The sequence below is a fragment of the Struthio camelus genome, chromosome 1 (assembly GCF_040807025.1).
Source record: "Struthio camelus isolate bStrCam1 chromosome 1, bStrCam1.hap1, whole genome shotgun sequence".
In the NCBI taxonomy this organism is placed as follows: domain Eukaryota; kingdom Metazoa; phylum Chordata; class Aves; order Struthioniformes; family Struthionidae; genus Struthio; species Struthio camelus.
In genome coordinates, this window is record NC_090942.1 from 201793883 (window position 1) to 201817417 (window position 23535).

General features: G+C 36.0%; 1 protein-coding gene across 4 annotated transcripts in view; it reads right to left on the minus strand.

Annotated features, from left to right (window-relative positions):
* Nucleotides 1–379: 379 nt before the first annotated feature.
* Nucleotides 380–23535, minus strand: part of NUP58 (nucleoporin 58) — a 36142-nt gene continuing 12986 nt past the window's right edge. For all 4 annotated transcript variants that reach the window (XM_009686546.2, XM_009686545.2, XM_068930212.1 and 1 more), the window contains exons 8-16: nucleotides 23325–23390; nucleotides 22267–22441; nucleotides 21049–21128; nucleotides 20611–20729; nucleotides 17588–17670; nucleotides 14570–14771; nucleotides 8597–8695; nucleotides 5734–5829; nucleotides 380–2460 (exon numbers count right to left, since the gene is read on the minus strand). In XM_009686546.2, coding sequence (XP_009684841.1) covers nucleotides 2291–2460; nucleotides 5734–5829; nucleotides 8597–8695; nucleotides 14570–14771; nucleotides 17588–17670; nucleotides 20611–20729; nucleotides 21049–21128; nucleotides 22267–22441; nucleotides 23325–23390 — 1090 coding nt within the window. In that variant the 3' untranslated portion in view covers nucleotides 380–2290. The remainder of the gene's footprint in view (nucleotides 2461–5733; nucleotides 5830–8596; nucleotides 8696–14569; nucleotides 14772–17587; nucleotides 17671–20610; nucleotides 20730–21048; nucleotides 21129–22266; nucleotides 22442–23324; nucleotides 23391–23535) is intronic.

Genomic DNA, 23535 nt, shown 5'->3' on the forward strand with positions numbered 1-23535 from the left:
ACTGGGGCTACACTAAGGAGATAACTGTTGCCTCAATTTGAAAAGAAACAGAATAGGGGTACCAAGACGTAACAGACGGCTTCAAAATTAACTTTCTGATGCACAATACTCACAAAAGGACAAAAGCCCTATTTACTGCTGTAACATTACAGCACAATCCACATTTGTGCAGCGTAGTGATAAGAGGAGACAGGTAAAACCACAATATTCTCCTCCTCCTCCTGCCCTCCCCGGCCCCGTGCAATCCAGAGATCAAAGCCCTAATTTCAGCAAGAATTTTACACTTTAGGCAGCACGTTTTTGCAGTGGCTCCATTTTGGGGTAGCTATAACAGAAGAGAATCATAGCAGTGGGAAATGAGCTTTCAAATAGGCAAATATGTATTACAAGGATCACAGCATTAACGTTTTATTGTTTGCACAATGATAAGTTGCACACGTGGAAAAACAGTACACATTTAGAATCAGTTTCACAAATTAATACATTACAAGAAAGTCCAGTGGTTTAACATACTATTAAAAAAGCATTAAGAAATACACATGTAAGGGTCTTGATTGCAGCCCAATGCAAATTAAAAAAGAAAACCGAAATCAAAATAAACTGTGAGCTTTTAATTGCCTCAGTCATAAAAACCCCACGTTATATTCCTTCCTAAGAGAATGTTCACAAAGATGCAAAAACATACAAGCGTACAAAAGTGAAGAATTCCGTGCTCAGCTTCCCTTACTTTTTACCAGATTAAGTGGCAAAACTGCACATTTGTCAAAGGGCAATCATTGCTGAACGCAGACATCACTTTTAGAACATACAAAATGGTAATAGCAACACTTTAACAGCAGAAAGCAATTGACCTCGTTGTAGAAAAATTTTATGCACTATAACCATTTTTTAGAAAAAAAGGTGCTTCTGTGAAAACGACTGTGAATATTCGTTTGATGCACGTCATATAAAAACATCTTCTATATAAAAGCAGCACTCAGCTCCAAAATTCCATGTCCACACTTCAACCGGTATCTTTATTTGCAAAGACTCAATTCATCCACTATTTATCTCACATAAGGCAGCATCTCCCCAAGATGTTTTCCAGCTATTTCTAACGCACATTGAACTGAAAACACAGCAGAACAAGCCAAGATGTAATATGCAAGATTCATACTCTACTGCCACAATAGCTTAACCTTCAAATTACATCATTTTCCTCTATTCTTTAGCAGAAATTTATTGTACTATACTTCATATTGGGGGCTGATATGCAACTGCTGTTAAGTCAATGCTAGGAGCACTGACTAGAAGCTAGTGAATCAACTCTCGTCCTCTAACAGTTAACCAACGTTTTCACTAGAATAGTATATAGCCTATTCCCTCCAACTGCAGAGAAAAGCGCATCAAGCTTGATAGCCCTCTGCTTGCAAAAAGGTCTTGTGGAATCCTGAGCTTTCAACTGAAATGCAGCAATGCCCCGCTGTTAAGCACAGGATAAAGAAAAACAAAATTAAGCAGTTTAGGAACATTACCTGGGAAATGTGTGTGCCTGGCTGCAAAACGGGCAAAGAAAAACTGATGAGGGGAGGGGGAAGCTACTAAGCACTATTTACCAAAGTTAATGACATAGTATACATTGTACTTCAACAGGTCTTAACAAAAAGACAAGGTGCAGTGATAACACAGCCTGGGACCCGCTATTTGAAACTTGTAGGAACATCAAGATGTGGGATCACAAAACAACATGAAGAAAGGGAACACACAAAGAAAAGGAGACCTGTCTATGAGCAAGGTTTGCACATCTGTTTATTTTACACATATATACACATACATACACACAGATGTGTGCACTGTACTGTATATATTTACATCCATATACACAAAAACACCCTGAAGTAGATTTAAAGGCCATATCCAAGAACAGAAGATATGAACTCTAGTATTTGTACTAGAATATATTTTATCTGTACAAAAAACAAATATGCATATATTCATATGGTATAAAGCTTATTAACAAAAAATATTCTGCTACTAGCATTAGGTTAAATAGATGGTTTTACAAGATTCTTTAATAATGCAGTATAGAACATTTCTAAAACTAGGGCCAAAAATAAAAATACATAAACAGATATCTATTCACAGGAAAATAGCTGTTCAATATGATTACATTTAATATTCCTGACTAGGGAAAAGTAGCAAAATTTTTTATAAATCTCACAGGATGCAATTTAATTAATGCATCAAATCTAGAAAAATAGACTTTACAGATGAACAAAGTTGATTCATTTCTCTTTCCCTAAAAGAGGGCCTATCTTTTCCCTCTCTTGTTTCCAGCTGGGGGTTTCTTCAGCTGAATAAGTTGCCCGCCTGTCCCAAAGCCTGCAGACGCAGGATTAGAAACCCCGAACGTCAGGCCAGCCGATGCTGTGATGCCAGGATTGCTGAAGTTAAACCCAGATGTAGTCGAGCTGCCAAAGCCTTATAAGGGAGGGAAAAAATATTTTAAAACAGAAGTTTTATCATGACTGCAAATTTGTTTTTCCTCAGAGTTGTGAACATGGGCAATGTTACTACCAATACTTGTACTATTCTATACTCAAATGGATCCACAGTGTGTCAACATTGCTAATGCATTAGACTTGCTAAGGTAACTTGGATATACACCATTAACACAATGGGCCATTAATACCATTAACAATCTGCCCCAATTATTTAAAATCACTGCATCCTAGAGTACAGTTGTCTATTACACCATTACACTGCTAAGACAGTAGCACCCAAAGGTCCCACTGAAACTGAAGCCCTACTGTAATAGAAACATAACTCTTTCCTCAAGTTCTCAGTCTAAACACACAACGCATAAGTAGGGTGAGAGGGAAAGCAGAAGTATAAATAGCCCACGGTCTGCTCGTTTTTCTTTGCAGCAGCTTAACGGCAAAGCTGGAAATGGAGCTCGCGGATTTGTGCCCTATTAACTGGACTACCTTTCCCTATCTTCATAACGTATGTGGCACACACCACACCTTAAATGAAAAGGATTTCTGAGCAATTTCTATCTCAAGTTCTTAGTATTAAAAAATACCTTTTAAGACTTGAATTAAAAAACAACATCGAAAACAAAGCTTTGGAAAGCTGAATAAATAGGTGAGTGATTTTCGCTGTTGTAAATCAGTCCCCTCCCCTTTTTCCACAAACGTAAACAAAAAGAGAAGTTTCCTTTGCTTCAGCTATAAAGCAAAATTAGTTGAACAAAGTCTGGCTGCAGTTTTCAGCAACCGTAACATCAATTGATTTTACTTCGCTTTGTGAATTTGTACCAATTATGCATAGCCAACTAAAATAAAGAGTTGAAACTATTAGAGAATGCTAGAAATTTGAGAAATTTCTCTTTTTTCCCCCTCTAAGATCTTCTCTAATACCATTGTATTGAGTATTCTATTCTTTAATAAAGTCTCCAAAACAAATTTCTGACTCAGATCTTCAAAGCACGATTAGCGCCTCAGCTTTCATTTAAAAAAAAGCATACAAAATTTTATATAATTATACAAAATATATTATTTATATATATTATATGAGATTTATAGAAATAATGTTAAGGTGTTATATATATTTTGATGTATATATAAATAACATCTTATAAGTTTTATGGTGGTTTCTTTTTTCCTGCCTTTTCCATCACTTTGCGTGTCATAATGCTCTTTACAACCACCCACTCCAGTCAAGCCTTTTGGGTTTCCATCACATGAAGAAGAGTAAAAATTAATCGGGACTGAAGGTTACAAGTCATCTTTCCATGATGGAAGGAAGCTCTTCCCATGTTTCAGGAAGAAGTCTGAGGCACTTGTTCCATCTCACAATTGTGGGTGGCAAAGAAATTAAGTGAAGACTGTAGTTGCTCTACCTTTCATCCACTTAATATAGAGGACAGAAGGACTGCTGCTGCACTAAAGTCAAACTGTTATTACTACACAACATAGAAACTTGGACAGAGACACAAAAGTTAATCTACTTCTGGACTACCAAATTTATCTGGAAATTTCTATTCCATAATCCCAAATTAAGCATTCTGGGTCAGGATTTTTGTGAACACTCATATTTTGTAAATGCAAAATGACAGGAATTACATTTAGTATTTTATATTCCTAGTTACCACCTTCTGTAGCTGAGGGTCGTGAGATAACAAAAACAATCTTCATTTTACTAGGTGCAACTCCCTCACTGCTAAAGAGGGATGGGGCACTGCCATCAAAGCCTGGTTTGAGGAATACAGTGAAATGACATCTAAATTATCTCTGCACACTGCCAACACAGCTAAGACAGACTCGCTATTTACTTTGCTTTGACACTTCATTAACAATGGACAACTGATTCATACAGCTAATTTTACAATTATAGTATTTTTAAAAATGATAAAATCACCAAGTTATACAGTTTACAGAATTCCAAGCTGCTGAATTACAATGCTGTTAATTATAAGAAATATTAGATACTTTAGAGGCTCAGGAAAAAGATGCTACAAAATAAAAATGCTAAGTGGTGCAAGTTTTTACTTGCTTCTGATATTAAAAGCTAAGCAAAAGAAGGTTGATGCTTAGAATCTGCATATCGCAAAAACAGAGATGTTCTACCAAGAATTTACAAGAACGTTATGCATCCATAAGTGTCATACAGTCAACCTAGTGAGTTATTTCCACTTTATTATATAACATTTAAGATACTTTATAGGCCTAATTTGACAGAATGACCCAAAGCTAACCGTGAAAGAAAAAGGCAACTAACAAGACATTGGTCCAAGATAACGTACCACAAACTTACACAATAAATACCAGCCACTTACTACGGTTATAATAATAGCTGTTAAACAAAACAAAAAACCTCAACCAACCAACCAAGAAAAGGTTTGCTTTTTTAAAAGAAACATGCTACTAAAAGCCAATCTCAGAAAACTAGATTCTCAATCTGCCATTGAACACAGACTGTAGGAAACTATACGCTAAAAACAAAACAAAAATTAAAAACCCACACCACCACACACACTCCAGACAAAAACAGCTTCCATTTAAAAAGTAAATAGAGATGTAATCTACAGACGTGACTATGAGATTTCAGAGGTGAGTTAAGGAGCAACGATATCTATGTTTTCATCTTCTCATCAACAACTAAGTAAAACACAGATAAGTCAAATGAATACTGAGATCAGTAGTTCCACTGCTACAGAAATGTCTGCAAAATACTTAACAGATACAGGTGAATTATGAGTATATACAAAGATAAAATACTTATAACTTGCTACTCAGAATATACAGGATAAGCAAATAAGCAACTCTAAGGGAAGCTTCAAAACTTCTAAAAAGAATAGTTTTACCTTTACTTTTGAATACAGGACATCAAGTTAGTGGTATATTTATCACAAATTTAAAAAGGAATTTCAATAGCATCCTAACAGTATTTCTTATGCATTTAAGAAGTAACTGCATTTGTGCGCCTCAAACTGACTCTGATCCAAACCTCCTGCTATCGCTTCTAGTTAGATAGATAACATCAAGTGAAAAACCATTAGTGGATGCTTTAAAGAAAGCTCAAAAAGCTTCTCTGAAAGTTCTTATTTAGCAAGCAAACACTCTGTAATAGTTATACACACATGCAACTTTAAGCACATTTGTTCCAGCAGCTTTCTTAGACTGCTTGTCGTAGTTTGATTATAGCACTTTTGCTTTAAGATAAACTTCAGTTCACAAAAAACCAACCAACCTGCACTTAGACTTCCTGATGGTTTACTTGTAGTTCCAAATCCAAATGATGATGCACCTGTGGCGCTACTTCCAAAGGCAGAGCTACTTCCAAATCCTAGTAGGATAATAGCAAGGACATACAAGAGAAAACATAACAGACACTGCAATTAAAGACACAAGTTTTGGATACGCATTCTAAAAGCAAATAATCCTAAGCATTATTTGGTAGACAAAATATTCCCAGGAATATTTTATTCTCAGTGGAGCACCACCTTCCATGCGAAAACAGCAAAGTGCAAATAGGAAAGCATTTGAGAGTCTTGAACTACTCAGGTCAAAAATCGTAACTGAGTAAAAGAACATGCTGTAAATGATCAGAGGCGAAGTGAAATGTCTGAGATTACAATATTGCCATTCAAGTGTTATTAAACTGGCAGATTAAGTGATGTACTACATGGGCCAAAACTAAGAAAATTCTGACAAGAGTTATATGGATTACATTACAGAAAGCCACAATCTTCACCCACAACTAAGAGAAAAATCCTCTATGCTTAAAGCAGAGTAAACGTTTTGAGTTTAAATCCGGCTTTATTTTATTGGGGATCAGTTTTATCCAATTTAAGAGATCATGAAATAGGTTTGGAAATAGAATTTTGTGGTATTTAATGGAAAACGATCACAAAAATGATCTGCCATCATTATATTATTTTTAATAAAACTAGTTCTCTTCATTCTGTAGTTGACATATTTACAATTTTGAAATATAAATATTGTTATTAATATGAAATGACCTCAAAACACAGGAGAAGTGAGTTGATATTTGCAGCTTGAGACAAAAGGAAAGGAAAGAAATATATTCTGTAATTTTTGATAACTACTTGATGAAATAGCCAAGTGAGAACAGTCTTAGTATTTGAGGAAATTATGCCCCCATTTTAACTGTCAAGAAAAATACTTGTATTTTAAGTGGAGCCCTTACCATTCTTTTAAAGAAATGTTTTACATTTTAAAACTAATAATAGTTGGACATATTGTCTGAATGAGCACTCCATAGTCTCCTGTACTTTTTAACCAAATAAGAGTTCCAAGTGTGTATTATGGCAAGTATCAGTTGAACGCAAGACAGCTTAAGTGTCACACTTCTTTTTTGTCCCATCTAACTTGAAATGAATTACTAATGGTCATGCAAGTATTTGTATCAGCAAATATTTCACAAAGCACAGAATCTATGCGCTGCACATCTTATAAATAGGCTTTTGCACTTAAGTACTTATCACTGCCAGTTCACAAAAGATGTATTATGAAAAAAGAGCAAGCTTTCCCAGTTCAAGTGTAGTTTTGAGAGTATATATTAAAAACCACTATTAGGTTTTTTCCATTAAAAATATTTTTATGAATGCCTGAAGTATACACTCTGCTCATCTGTTACCAAGAACACCATTGCAGAGTATTTTGCATGTATTCCTGTATTCTACTATCTTTCTTTATTCTACTACTACTTCCTTCCTTCAGATTAGTCTTCTTGATTTGTCAAGAGACCAGATTTTTTCTACAAATTAATATAGGAGAAAGTACCTTCCTAAGCAGAAGTAAAGAAAGAATAAAAGTTAGGCCTCTAAGACACTGTTAGATGCCAATATCCATCTGTTTAAAATAAAATGTTCTTGGATTTATATTGGGAAGATGTGTGGACATATACAGACAACTTATAGCCTATAAGCTCTTGGGTCGAAAAAGCAACTGTCTTCTATGTTTAAGGCATCTAAAACATTGTGGGCATGATCTGATATTTAGAAATATTTTCCTTCAGCCCACTGTTCTTTGCAATTTTTCTTGTTTTAGATGAGAATATGCGTTCCTTTATCCGAAAAAGTTTACAGTCTGAGAAAATACATTACTAGATTTAAAAATAATTTCAAGATGATTGTGTTAAGGTAAAACAGGTATAACCTTTAAGTATTATATACTGCAGGAGATAAACATTACTGGCTATTAGAATGACTTAATTATTTGAAATATTTTATGACAGTGATTCCCAAATTTTGCTCATAAATGGAGGGATGGGCAGTGGGGCTGCAGAGAGAATAGGGTTAGATAAAAAATTCAAGCACAATCCATTATGGTTATACTCAACAGAAGTAATAATTTTCTCTGCAGGTCTCACAAAAGCTTTAGAGAACACAAGTGTCTTCTGACTTGCACTTATCATTGCATTCAAATGAAAAGGCCTACATGAGTTTTACTTATAAACATGAGACCGCTACCTACTCTTTCATGGTCATGTGCACTTTTAGTATACACCCTCTCCCTCCTTGCACTATAGATCCACATTTTGATAAGGAAATATTTTCCCCTTGCATGTTGCACTGCTTTACAGCTTGAGAAAGGGATTATTTTTTTCCCCACCTCAACACTAAGAGACAGACAGACAGCTAGAGCAAATATGTTTATGGAAGCAGGATCCTGGAATTATAGCTGTTTCCTAGCACTTTGTCTTGTCTTAAGACAAGCAGAAAGGGGTTGACAGTTGTACATACAGGTGAAAAACGTCTATAGGTTAGCCATAGCATGTTCCAGCGTCTCAGGTGCCTAACTTTCAAATACATTGCAAATGAATTCGAGTTACAAAGAGATGTACTTGACGCACTTCTCCTAGCTTTAGGGACGCCCCTATGCGATTACTTCATCCTGGGTCTTCAGGACAACATTATCAAACCTAGTAACGCTCTCTGCAAGGCATGAAGAAGTTTGGAAAGTACCTATTGTCACACTGCAGGTCTATCACTGAAACAGATCATCCTCTTAGAGAAGCTTAAGGTTTGCAAGAGATTCAGATGTGCGGTACAGTAATTCAACGAAACATTAGAAAAGTTAAAGTGTACCTCCAAGGCTTGAAGAACCTAAGCCACTTGATTGCAAGCCAGTGCCAATACCTGAGCCGAATGGCGTTCCAAAACTAACTCCCAGAGATGGCTGTGGCCCTGGTATAAAAAAAAAAAAAAAAAAAAACGAGAACAAACTTGCCTTACTCTTTCATAGTAAAGAGGTCCTTTATTTATTTATTCAACCGTTTGATCACGTGAACATCATTGCTTTCAACAAATCCCATCAAGTTCAAACTTTATCTCCTCAAAATTCCTCACTTAACTGTCTGCCTCTACATCCATCTGAGATATCTAAATAAATCATCCATCTTAATAGCTAAGAACATGACAATAGCATTATATAGTATTATTAAAAGTTAACTGGTCTCACCTTAAACTTTCATGTATTAATCATTAATCAAAACTTTAACAGAACTTACAGGTAACAATATTTTGCCACCTGTATTAAAGATTATCCCTTCTCTGATTTCATTAAATTAAAAACATAAGAATTGACACTAATGTAATTAAAATTATGTTACCAAAAGTTAATTTAATAAATAGGAACCTTCACAGCTACTCAAATATTGCATCCAAATTTAAACAGAACACTAAGCAGATAAAAAACAAGACAATGACTTTATTTTATTAAATTTATTGTTCATTTTTAAGCAAGTCAATTACACAGTAACATGACAATTCATTTTTTTTTTCCACACAAGTGATAATTTAGTTCTCTTAAGCTCTGCTACATTACACCATTCAAGAAGGTAAACTAGTCAAATCACCTGTTTAAATAAACATTTACAAAAGGCACAGTTCTGTGTACCTTAATGAATTAGATACATTCAAAGTTTCAGATTCAGAAGTCTGTCCCATCACTAAAATTGACGGTAGTTTCCCCTGCATATTCACACTAAGATGCAGGACTGTCAAAAACCATTTTCAGTCTGCCAAGATAAAATTTACAGCCTTAGTTTCTTTTTTTTCTCCTCGGGGGATGAAGAATCAACTTGCTAGCCCATTACTAACATATTTTAAAATAATTAATTCTGATAAATAATTTATTAAACTATTTTGACAGTCTTCACAGTACAATATTATATTCCTATTTTTCAAGCACAGTTATCAGTGCACTAGTTAAAAAGTTTAATCATTAAAGATAAAATACAGTACCAAACTCTTAATCCACAGACGTTCCCATCTTTCCTTAAGACAGCCTTCTCTGACTATCAGATACCTGTGTACTACACTTGCGAAAGCAATCATTTATGCAAATATTATAAAGCTCAAATGAGTCCAGCCTTTTTCCCAATCCATCATCACATTTGAGCTTATTTTTCAAATGAAATTCCTACATAGTTGCCTGTAACTCATTTTTGCCTACAGTATCAAAGTGCAAATATCTTAAACTTTTTAAAATCAATTCAGTTTTTGAAACTTTAAATGGAAAATCATTTTGAATCAAGTGAAAGGCACTGTACATTGAACATTTTTGCAAGGAACACAATATTCTTACGTGATCCAAGATGAATGACATCTGTATACTCAAAGTAGTGTTAAACTAAATTTTAAGGACAACTAGAGCTGTTGGCTTTCAGGCTCTGCTTAGCAAGAAATAGTTGTGAAATTCAAGCTAATTTTTCAAAAGTATATCAGATGTTTTAATTACAAGTTTTCACATAGATCTAAAATTAAACTTGTTTACATCCAGTTTAAATACTGACACATCTACCTAGCAGCTCTTTAAAAATAAAAACACTGTTAAACAACAAAAAGAAACAAAAAAAATCCTACACAAGTCAGCTAGCCATCTAACAAACTGAAAAAAGAACCCAAAACATATCCAGTTCTTTCTCAATTAAAAGAGCACAGGTTCCTTATTTCAGTAGGAGGCACTGTTAGTAGAAGACTTTAAAACAGAACAAAGACTCTACAGTCCTCCAAACTTGTCTTCAAATGCAACCCGCTTTTTAGATCCAGTAGAAGAAAAAACCTTATTCTAAAAGGCCTTGGGTTATATAAAACAGGATCTCATATCTTAGGTTAACCAGGCGATATTTGTTGATTTTGTACCAAGTCCTGAAGGCATCATCACTATTATAATCCTTGCAACTTTCAATAGCAAAAAACTAGTAATAAAGATTCTTCCATGCCAAAAGTAATAGCAAAAATTGACACTTCTGGCTTTTATAGGTACAAGACAAATTCCTTACATGTTTTAACGTTTTTAAACTTGCTATGTTTGCCCTATAGAGCATTTCAGGTCGGTGAATAGGACCTACTACCAAGAGTCTAGTTAGGCCAGCAAGATTTCCCACCAAAGCAACGTTCTGCAATTTTTAAAAGTTGCAACTCGTCCTAATGGTGAACAAATTTGAGTGTCACAACCCAGATTTGATTCTGGCAAAGCAATACATTGATAAAATGTGATCAAGGCTAAGATAATATTACACAATAAAAAAAAAATTAAGTGCTGTAAAGATTTCAGTATCACTTTCCATTACCACTTCAATCTCCTTGAGTCAAGTTAAAACAACATGCTAGTCTCTTCATAATGTTTTGACTCACTCTATACTTGACCAGTTAAGGAGAGAGTAACTTCTATATATATATAAGGAAGAAAAGAAATGCTTTTCTCCAAGCTAACCTAAGACAGGTAAGTCTGACCAGAAAAACACTACATCAGTTTCAAAGTTGTGCATTTACAGCTCTTCATTCACTAGGCTTTAATTTCCCTTAAAATCTTTCACTTTAGTACCATCAATGGAAATAACGTAGGTAGACTGGCCACTACCATATTAACTTCCATGCTGTTAAAGGACTGCTCAGGGAAGGTGCAGGTGAGGCAGTGGTTAAAATTCTAGCTACTAGTGCACAAAAGCATGGCCACCACTGCTACTGAAAGCTGCACTCAGGGCAAAAAGTGCGAAGTTTGGGGAGAAAAGTTGAGTGCAGACTTAAGCATTATTTTAATAACTCTAGCTTCTATTAAATGGCATAGAAATTGTGCTCCACTGTGCCTGCCACAGTTCTGGTCTCCTGGTTATCTACCCCAGGGGACCAGTAGAGCGCACCTCTGCTCCCTTCCTTCCATACAGCCAGGATCCACTGGCATCGTCCCAGTGGGAGCCAGATGTGGAAGGGAAAAAAGGAGATGGCGTGCCCCTGAGTCATGTCTAGGCATACAGATAGAACATAGATGGGTGCATACCTACCCCCACGAAGTGGGAAACCTGCCGGCATCCCACAGTTTAGATGCAGTTAATAAACCTTTCAAATTTATTTTAAAATTCATGTTCACAAGTTATGATCTGTTTTTTCCAGAGAAATAACAGTAACTCATTAACTCAAAGTCAACCTTATGAAATAGACTTAACCATGTAAACATCAATTATTAAGAAAAAAGACATAACCATCCTGATCCCCCAATATTAGAGTACCATATATTACATTTTAATCAAAAACTTTAAAGCCCAGATTAATTTTTTTTTGTTTTATTCTTATCTTCAAGAACAGCAACAGGAGGTCAGGTATTACACACACCCCACCCCCAATACATACACCTCCTCACTTCAAAATCTTTCTTCTCAAAACGTTCTATCATCCCTTCTACATCCCACTCTTCATGATCTAGAACTTGTAAAGAAATATGCATGATTTTAACTTTTACTGGTGGATAGGCTTATAAAAATTAGCAATAATATAAAGTTAAAAAAATGCAAGTATTTGTAGGGTTTTTCTGCACCAGGTAGACATCTGAAAATTTTTTCCTCAGACAAGGAATAAAAAATTAAGAGAAGACAGTCTTAAAATTAAAGATACCTGCAAAACTGAAGGAAAAGATCCTTCTTCTTTTCCACTGAGAATAAGACAAAAAGTAGTGGCCTTAAACTGAAGCTAAGAAGTTTCAGGTAAAGCATTGAGGGGGAAAAAAAAAAGTCAAAAACTGAGAATGGTTTAGGGAAGCTGTGGAATTCTCCTTCATAGCAAGTGTTTAAGACAGAACAAAGATCTCTTGGCAACAGCCTGACTGACGCTGCTTTTGAGGTGAAGGAACAGATAAGATGACTTCAAGCTCCATCTAATCCTATTTATTTATTTTTAAAGAGTTGTAAATATTCTGAAGTGCCACTCAAAGTGTCAACCTGTTTCTTATTGCCAGCTTAACAAGGAAAAGTTTCATGGAGTGACAATACTCCAGCTGAATTAGCAGTAAATTCAAGCTGTCATCTACTTTTCTTGGCATGCGTGAGAAGTTAATAGCTTTATTCTACCTGCAACCATGATCTCTTGTAGTTGGCACATTTTTGGCTTTTGAGATACTTCACAAAACACATAGATGCTCCTTTGATTACAAAATGTTACAAAATACCTGAAGCTATAAAGTCACCTTACCTCATATGTGTTGGCACAGGGCAAGTCTGCATTTTTTTTCCCCCTCCTACCTCTAAGAGGACATTCATAAAGTCATGTCATAGTTGGTGCAAGTTTACTGCAGTTACTAGCAGTTCTCTTGAATCGGGACCAGGAGAAGGAAGTTTGAATCCCTCACCACAAGTCATAAAAATGCAGGTAAAAACTTTGAATGTGACATCTTAAGTATATGACTTTCATGCACAGTTAATCCTGTAACGACTGAGGAGATTTTAAGAAACAAGAGACAAGGAGAAAGATGAATAGAGGGGGAAATATTTTGGCAACATTAGGTGCACAAGACAAACACCTCTCTATATTAAAAACCAGAAGTGTGACATAACATTACTTCATAGCGTTTTCTGTTTAAAAATAGACTCTTTCGTATCTGCCACTTCAACAGAATTTCCAAAGATTATGATAGTAGCACAACAAGAAGATTAAAGGACTACTTCTAAGGAGCACTATTTCATAACTTCCTTTGTTGTGCTCAGAATATTTTGGCCTCACATTTGTCTTTTGACTGATCTTCTTGCTGTTTGTAAGGGCCAGGGCTGGAAGTACATTATATTTTCATTTTACAGAGAAGGCAAGTAATGCCTAATAGTTTGTCAAACACTTAAGGTGCTTGCTGAATAGCTCTCTAATTAAAACCATTCAATATATAACAACTGTTATAAAATACGTGAGGGAAGGGGTGCTAAGATGACTTTCAGCGCACCTATTAACTAAGGTTTTCATAATTTACTGACACAGACATAAAATTAAATGGAGGCCATTGTTTCTGCTAAGTGATTAGACATCAGTTCAACTCTTTAACTTCAGGAATTCACCTCTGAAAAGCACTGGTTAGTATAACAACGTCAACTAAGGTGCCTTATGTTATTTCCTTAGCCACACATATCGTCTTTGATTAGCAGTGAGTCATGTACTTGTTTGGTCTTTCTCTTATACACACGTGAACACACAGAATCACCCATCCACTCTACTTTCTCTGCTAGTATTTATTTGTAACAGCAGAATGGCGAGCAACAGACTGCTCCAACATCACCCTGCCAAAGGGGTTAGCTATAAAATAAGCAGCCAGGCATCCATCTTCCTATTCTACAGCTATCGCTCCACTATCTTTCCTGTTCTAGAGCATTTTTCATTTTACAATTCCAAAGTGCTGTATAAAAATGCATCATTCATTTTACATAATAAAAAGGTAATATGCATTTAGATATTCTCTTCTCACTGATTTGAAAATAATTTACTATAACCGGACAATTTTGGAAAGAGGCTATACTATGTATATTCAGAGATGTTACTTAAGAGTGAAGACTCACATTCCAAGGGGTAAATTAGAACAATACAGTAAATATCACTAATACAAGTAAATTCACAAGATTAAATATCTGTTGTATAATTATTGCTAAGTCTACCCTGCCTTTTTCTATTGGCTATGTATCAATAACTTCGCTCATCACAATGTTTAAATTTTTAGGCTAACACAAAGGAAGACTTCATAGAAAATTTTACACAAATTTACTATTGTTTTAACGCTAATAATCTATAACTTGAATGCACTCAGACCTGTAGCAGGCTGCTGCTGCTGAGTAAGTGTTGCAGCCATCGCAACGGCTGCTGCATTTGGTATGTTGCTGAAAGGGATCGGTCCACTGGTAGCACGTGGTGCGCTCTGCCACTTCTTAGCTTCTGTTCGTCTTGCCTCAAACACATCCACGGCATCTCCCAGAAAGGTTTTCCTGTAGCCCAGGTATTGGTCTTTGAGCATCTGGGGCAGGAGGGGGAAGACATTTTAGTCCAGTGTATTTGACATAAAGCCTTCACTTAGTAAGCAGAAAGACACACCAGGTTATTTATAACATTTCCTTAGAAATCCTCCAAGAAACTACTCATGTAATGAGCTGGAGAGAACCGTTTTGCACCATCTACGGTCAAAAGAGGTTCTTTATTTAAATTCTACAATGTGATCAAACTTAATAGCAAGATGCCAAAAAGATATCAAAATTTGTCAAAGGCGGTGTAAATCAGCACAAATCCACTTTTGTCAGTGGAGCAGCTAAGAAGCGAAATATAGTCACATAACTAGCTTATTACATAAGCTAAGATTTCATCAGCTGGGAATACACTCTTCATGCTGCCACTTCTGCATATAGCCTTCTTTTATTCCTCATCCTTTATCTGTTTCGCTCCTTCTTTTCTCTTTTGCGTTTCTTTTTTAGTACCACTATCAAGTAACATAAATCTGATCCCTTTCACTTACTTCCCCTTCCCACCTCCGCCCCTTTGTGGCGGCAGCTGGCTTGGCCTTTTCATCACGATTCTTTTCCACTTCCCTCAAAGATAAAAGAATTATGGATATCTTAGATAACACACAAGAAATAAATGTCTTCATTTGAAGAATCGACAGAATGACTTCCATCTTCTAACAGGGGACCTTTACATGCAACATATTTGTTTAGAAAGCAGAAAAACCCAAAAGATTTAATTTATGGAGAAAACACTATTTCTTGTGTTCCAGGCTAAGACGACACTTGTTTCTGAGAAGATGAACACTCTAATTTCCTGTTCAAAAATTCTGAAGGGCTATAAGCCTGCATCGGAAAGATGCATCAGAAAGAACGATTCCAGTATTGTATCAGGAGTGCTGTCTCTGGACAGTAAAGACATTCCTACAACTTGGATGAGGTTTAATGCAATGCCATACTGATTGCTATAGGAGCTCACAGAAATGTCATAAGACTTTAGACAGCAGTTCTTAAGGCTAATTTACACAGAATGATTTAATAAAATTTTGTATCAGAATTGTGCCCAAGCACACTTCATTCTCCACTGAACTTGCATACTGAATGTATCTTTACAGTCATATGTGATACAAACACATTTATAAACTAACCCAGCTAACAACTAGCATTAAGACATCTCAGCCTATATTTTCTGTAACTTCAGATATTTGAATCAAACTGTATGTGCAAACGAGAAAGCCTAATTCAGAGAGAGGAATATTCGAGAGTCACCAGCTCTGGCTTCATAAGTCATATCACAGTCATCGGAAAAAGTTAGATACAGCAGGTTCAAAACTGCTCTTCTCTCCTAGCATTTAACAGTTGATAAACAAAATGCAGATCCACTTAAAGAGTACATTAATTTCCTTCTAAATTTTTAGTACTTTAGCTGTAATCATACCTTCCAAAATACCAGCCTTCATGCTCCCTGGATTAAGTCTCAAAAACAAAAAATTCACCTAAAAACCTCTCCCAAAAAACTGACACCGTTCCCCAAAAGCTAACTCCTAGTTTCAAGCAATAGAATATTTAAGCTTTCCTGTTCAGTCATGTCGACAAGGTACCAAAGATGATACGACTCGTGTCTGCCTCCTAAGCCAGCTCTTCACACTGAAGAACAGCAAAAAAAGTATCACCACAGAGCACAAGTTAGTCAGTACTACACTCTGATCTCAAGAGGGAAGAGCCCAAAACACATCCTTTCTGCCTCATTCTGCTGAAACCTCAGAGGAGCTAATATATTCAATACCTGATACCAAAAATGAGTTAACTGAAAGCAGCACAAACATCTGATGAATGAATACAAAGTCAGCCAACACAAGGTCAACCACAAAAGAGAGAGGAAGGAGAAAATAAAAACAAGTGAAACAAAAACAAAACCCCTCCAGCCGTAATCCAGTCAACACCCATGCTGACTGAAGCGATGAAACCTGAAGAATCTAGTTCTTACAACAGCCTCAGCTTTCGTCAGTTTTATCCAGGAAAAATAAAGTTCCAGATCTCTAGAGAAACTGGCACTACTGTAAAGAAGAATCTTCAGAAGAGAAACAAACAGAAGTTTTACCAGAGCTCTTCCCATAAACGAAGCCACCTCCTTAGCAAGAAGGGTACTAATCCTAAGAAAGATCTTGTAGGAAGAAAGGTTTGCAGAATGTATTTCTCCAGTACGTCCAGAAGTGGAACGAGAAGTTTAAGCTAGAGACAGAAGTTCTGCTCCATTCCATACAGTTCAGGATGGAAATACAGGTTGAACCCGGCTCCTCTGAAGCTTTGCTATATTAGCATTTTTTAATAGTCACTTTTTGTATACTTATGACTTTCCATGAAAATTGGGGTGAAAAAATTAAGTCAGAGCAAAGAATTTTGGTGAAAATTGTATTATGTTAGAAGTCTTATATACTACTATCTACTTTTTTCTGCTACCTATTTGAGTAAGAGCAGATTTAGATCATCTTTGCTTGAAATCACAAGACAATTCAGGCAAAGAACAAAGCATACAAGCATCAGCTCAAAGATAGAAATTAAAAAGGAAAAGAGGTAAATGAAAAAACATTATGCAACCTTAATGGCTATGGTCACTGTTGCCACCATCACTGTAAGTAAAGAATTCAAATTAGACTACTTCAGCTGAACAAAAGTAAGTTTATCAGAGCACTTCTCTGGGACAGTTGCTTGAGACTGTTTAAAAGCAACAGCTTCACAAAATAAAAAGAACCCTTGAAGATATATATTATTTTTTCCCAACAAATGCTGTTTTGTAGTTCTTTCACTAAATACACAGGAACACATCAAGACAACATACCTTTACATTTTCATGTATTGATTGAAGTTGTGCAGCTAAAGCTACAAACGTTTGATAGATTTTCTGCATAGCCATAGACAAATCTGTAAGAAGCATGTAAAATATTGGTAAATAACAATCTTCCTCCCAGGGGAAAAACAAAACATAAAACTACCCCCCACCCCCTCAGTATTTATACTGTAATAAGATGAAAAAAGTTTGATAGAACCCACAAACTCATACAACAGAAAGCACTGAAAAAAATTCATGAGAAAAATGAATGTCTATGAAAAATCCAGAATATGAGAGTAATTGGGCAACACAAGATCAGTTTTGCAGCAGTTCAAGACCACTTTTTTCAATGCTATTTCTGAGGGCTTCAAACTTGTTTTGTAAAGTACTGTTCCTCACTCCTCCCCCACCCCCCTTTTTTTAAAAAAAAAAAAAAAAAAAACATATATGACCATTTTTCCCCCCATGATTCTGTCATTTAGCAAAACTAAAAGAAATTTAACTTAATTTTATCCAAATTTTCATTACACAGGAGCATTTTACCTTGTTGGTTATAATATAAATACTGTTAGATCAGGTTTTCTTGAATTTGTCTACACTTTTCCAACCCTTCTGAGTTAATGCATAGTTAAGTGTCCAGTTGATTTTGCCAAGGAGATAACAGTAGTATGGAAACTTTACTTACTTTTTAAAGATATGATTAACAAGCCTCACGGGACTCCTTTCACACTAGCTCTACGCACAAACATATTGTGCTCATTAAACAGAGAATGACACAATGGGGAGCTTTGTTACCTAATCAAGTCTTAGATGTAGGACATCCTACTTCCCATACAGACACAGGAGTGTTTTCAATGCACCCACATAACGCAAAACCTCACAAATAAAGGAGAATATCTCAAAGGTTTGAGCAAAAAGAGGCAGCTGCTGATTAAAAAAAAAAAAAAAAAGAAATCTCCATTATATTTTGGATTTCTTTTAGAAAAGGAAAAGTTGAGAAAGAAGAAATCTGCAGGGATGTGGAGCCAGTGGTATCTAGGAATGCTCTGGCTACAAGCTCCAAGAGTCTGAAAACAGTTTATTAAAACTGAATACTAGGCTTGAAAATTCTCAAGACGCTCTGGGCCACAATTTCTCAGTTCTTCCTGTATTATAAAAGGACAGTGGCCACATCTACAAAACAGTGCCAGCTACAGCCTTTGCCCACAGCCTCAACAGGCTAGTAAAGCAGTTTGGACCTTGCCACATACGCAAGGAGTCTTTAGATTATAGCAGACACAGTTGAAAAACCTAAGGAAAAATCCGTGACGACATTGCTCTGATACTCTGAACAGGCAGAATCTTATGGAAAGGAGAGTCAAGGTGCAGCAGATCTTCCCTGCCGGAAGCTAGGTCTACAGAATTTTCTTAGACTCTGCACCTCATATGTCAAAGAAAAGTACCACCCTGTGATGGCAAGATATTGAAGTATTGTTCGGCACAAAAACGTACGCACTTGATTTCACTGCTTACAGATAGACTCATACCTAAAACAGCCAAAAAGATAAGAGTTCCTATGATCACAGGAATAATAGGAAGCCAGAGGCTACTGTTCAGAGGTCCAATAATTCTCCCAAGATTGAATGACATGGCACCACGCAAGACTAAACAGAATCAGGCAGAGCTGAAGGCAAAGCCAATAAGCTCAAAATCAGAGACAAGCTCCTAGTTTGAACTGGAACAGGCAGGGCAGTTGCCAGTACTTGTCCGGTCAAGCAAGAAGATGCCAGACACCAGACTTATAACAGCTAGATGCTGAAGGAAGGAAGATGAATACAGTAGACATCAATGCTCTCACTTTCAGGCTTTGTCAGCATCATCCATCCAGCTCAGAGATTTATAGAAGATACATTACAGAAACACTTTTCTCAAAGAAGCAATTTTCATCCCTGTGCTTGCCATTTTGACAAGAGTCTTTTGAATGGAAGATTATATCCCAGAGCCAAACCAACTGTGTAAGTTTACTTCTCAGAGTATAACCAGATCTTCGTCTCGTATTCCTGAAAATGAAAAACTCGCAGATAGCACTTTCACAGGGAAACCAAACTGATCTACAGCAGTGAAGACACTTTGATATCTTCCATGGATAAGCACTTCTGTTGCACCTCATCTTAAAACAGCAGATTAAGTTGTATTAGTGGAAGGGGATGTGAGAACGAAGGAGAGTAGGAAGGAAGGTAGGAAAAAGACAGAACAGAACAAAAAAAATAAATCCAGAAGATTCTCACTGTTATGTTAACTATGTAATGCATGCCATAGGAGTCCCTTATGTCTTACGTATGTAAGGCAGAAAACTAAATAAAGACAAAAGAAAAAAAAAGTTTAGAAACTCAACATAATCAATAGACCAAGCAATCTTGAGCTGAGTCAATGAATGAAGAGTAGGAAGCTTGCTCTGATGTATATGAGCTCATCAGGAACATTAAGGAGCGCAACATAGATGGAATGCAGAGAGACTGCTAGAAGAGAGCCTAAAACTTGAGTTCAAATTTGGCAAATCAAGTCTCAGAGGTACCTCCTGCCCCCTAGGAGCCCTAAATTCCTACTCCCAGCCTCTATGCGAGTGTCAGCTAAACGCACAGAAAGCTCACGCAGTCTTGTATAAGACCTTAAAGCGAGACAGAACAAACAAGTGCAAAACATACTATGCTTCTTGGTATTTCCTATTTTTCAGCAGTTCAGAATTTGTGAGTTCTACTCGTAGGCATCTACATCTTTCTGGTAGCAAAATTTCTATATAACACGAGCCAGGCTTACAAATTTCACTTCAGGAACTGCAACCATCTTAAAAAGCTCAAGAATCTTTCTGAATTAAAGGCTAAAACTCCAAATCTTTATATTAAGCAATCACAATATCTATCTGAACACTTATTTCTGTGCATTAAATAAGCAATGCTAACAGTAATTAAAGACAGAAGTAATTGCAAAGTTTTTCCTATAGGTATAACATTTCTTAGTTTTCGTGCAAAAAACATTAAAATTGGAACATTTACCTTGTGGAGTTATGTGCGAATTGTTTGCTTGAGTAGCAAGATGATTTTCCAGTTCTTCTATTTGTTGCCTGTATTGTTGCAGCTGTACTTCAAACTGCTCAACCAAGATTCTGAAGTAGCTAGATGAGTAAAACAATCGGATTACATGATTAAACTTTGCTAATTTGACATCTATTTTTATTCTCAAATCTGCAATAGCTATTAACCTTCCTTCCATTACTTGCAGCAGGTATATTTTATGACACTTCTGTTAACGGAAAGAGAGCAAGGATTGTATTTCTCATGTCTATGGTGGAGTACTGAAAGGCTAAGATAAACTAAGCATAGAAATAAAAATATAGTTTCCATGAGCATTCAGTACACATTTCACAAAAAGCAGAAAAAAGTCAACTTACAAAATTACATTAATGACTACTCTTATTTATAAGAGTAACTTACTCTGCTGGGGCTGTATTTTCATGCTGAAGACCAGGAGGAGTTTTCTGTGTTCTTAGTGCTATTTCTGCATTCTTCAGCTCCTAAATAAGTAAGGAAAATTAACAAAAAGATAAGGTTCTGTTAAAAAAAAAACAACACACACAGCTACAATGCTACAATTTATTCATATACTTTTTTTTTTTTTTAAATATTTAAGTTAAAATTGTGATACAATCTGACTAGAAATTCCTCAAAGAATAGATTGCCAAGGGTTGGAGCACTATAAATGCAACAGAAGTTTGGAGAAGAAACAAGCAACCTTTTATCCTGAAAGCATGCTGAGCACTAAGTAATTTAGGAAGTATTGCACTAAATAGCTACAGCTAAGATTAGTTTCTAACATACTTCAGAAATACTGATATAATTATTGAAGACTGTGGCAGGGAGGAACGGGTAAAATTAAGTGCAGGGAAGTAACATATCTAAAAAGGGAATAAACAGAAAGAATTTGCTTTTTTAATGAAAACATTTACTAGTTCACAAAATGCTTGTTTTTCAGCAGAATCTTCCTCATGGTCTTTTTCACGCACATACACTTCTGTCCAACGGTTTCCAAAAACCATCATTAACAATTTCTCAATGCCTCATTTTTTGATTATTCTCAATTGCATTGCTTATGGAGATAGAAAATAGTTTCCAAGGAAAAACTAAAGAGTGTTTCCTTTTAGTACTGCAAGTTACAGGAAAAAAGACAAACCCACCCAATATTTTTACCTTTATGAGTTCTGCCTTGTGTCCACTAAACATATACTAGTGATAGTTAAGACATGACGGTCCACTAAACATATACTAGTGATAGTTAAGACATGACGGTCCCTGAAATTTTGCTGTTTAAGAGTCATCAGAAGAAAATATGAACTTGCATCTCAGCAGCATGTTATTGCAAACAAGTTTTCAATGAATGTAGAAGTGGAACTAACCTAAGTGGGCACACATTCCCTTCCGCTGCCTTTGCGGCAGAAAAACACTTTTCTGAATGATGGTCACGTAACGGCTGTTGTACTTATCTGACAACACAAACACTATATATTTCACAGCCAGCCTCCCAGGATTCTACTTTTCACTTTACAACTGTTTTTGTCACAACATAGTTGAGTTTCCATTTATTAACTTGACTATTTATCCTAGATGAAATAACACACACAAACTTGAGTTAACAGAATTTATATTCAAATCTACCTGTGCAGTTTCCATTTTCAGCTTGTCAATATTAAGAGTGTTTCTTTGTAATCCACTGGCAACTACAGACAGAAGTTGTTTCAAAGCTTTAATATCTTCCTGTACTTTAAGCATTGCTTTAGAGGACATTCTACTAATTTCTTCCTGAACTTGTTTTTGCTCTTTCACAAATTTCCTTAGAAAGGGAAAAAGAAAAGAGAAAAAAAAAAAAGAGAGAGAGAGAGAAAGAAGAAGAAAGAAAAGGAGGGGAGAGAAAGAGAGGGGAGAGGAAGGGAGAGAAACATATATTATGTTACTTGAAGTACTCATGTTTTTACAACTTTGGTATATTATTTCAACAGGGATAAAAATCAATCTTTCTGAAATCAAATATTGAAATTTAAAATTACTGTACACCATAGTATTATAACTCCTAGCATGCTAATAGTCAAAAAAAAAAAATCAAAAGCAGCAATTTCAATAGCAACTGTTTAAATGTTATGTTGTCCCCTGATAAACTAAGCTTATATCCTCATTTATTAAATATTTATATATGATTGCTTTGAACTCTCAAATACAGTGACAACCAGCTTCTTCGACTAGTCTACTACTCGCCTTCTTCCTAACCAAGGGAAGGCCGTTTTGCAGTTCGCTTGATTCCAAGAGAGCCACAGTGCACACGGAAAGGTCCGGCACTTACTATGTGTGCACAACAGGCTTAATAATCCCAGGGAGAGCTGGACCAGCTTCTAGGAGCATATTTATTAGCCATGGACATATCTGTAAACGTGTAGAAAAGTGGGACTGAAAAAGACCACAGCCTATGACAAGCAGCTCCAGCTACCAGAACTATCCATCTACTTGGATCCTGGGTTAACATGTCAACAGGTTTTGGGCTGGGTAAGTTATCCTGCACGCAGCCTGCAGCATGCTGTTTTTGCTACAGAGCATTAACAGGATATACTATTCCGGCTATTCAACTGTTAAAAACAAGCAAATCACAGAAAATACACACCCACACAAACAAACATCCCCCCCATCTCCCAAGAAAACCCCTACAACCCTCAAATGCTGCTTACTGTAGATTTTCTACATCTTGACAGATTACTGGAGGTAGATTTTCATCCTTTAGCGCTTTGCTATCCCTACAAAGAGAAAATTTATGTTTACATGGTGCTTTAATACTGCCAAACATTTTCACACGATTTCTAAACAAAATGAAAACTTTCAGGTAATTAACTATATAAGCTTGCGCCTGTTATACGCATGTTGCGGCTAGTAGTAATTTGG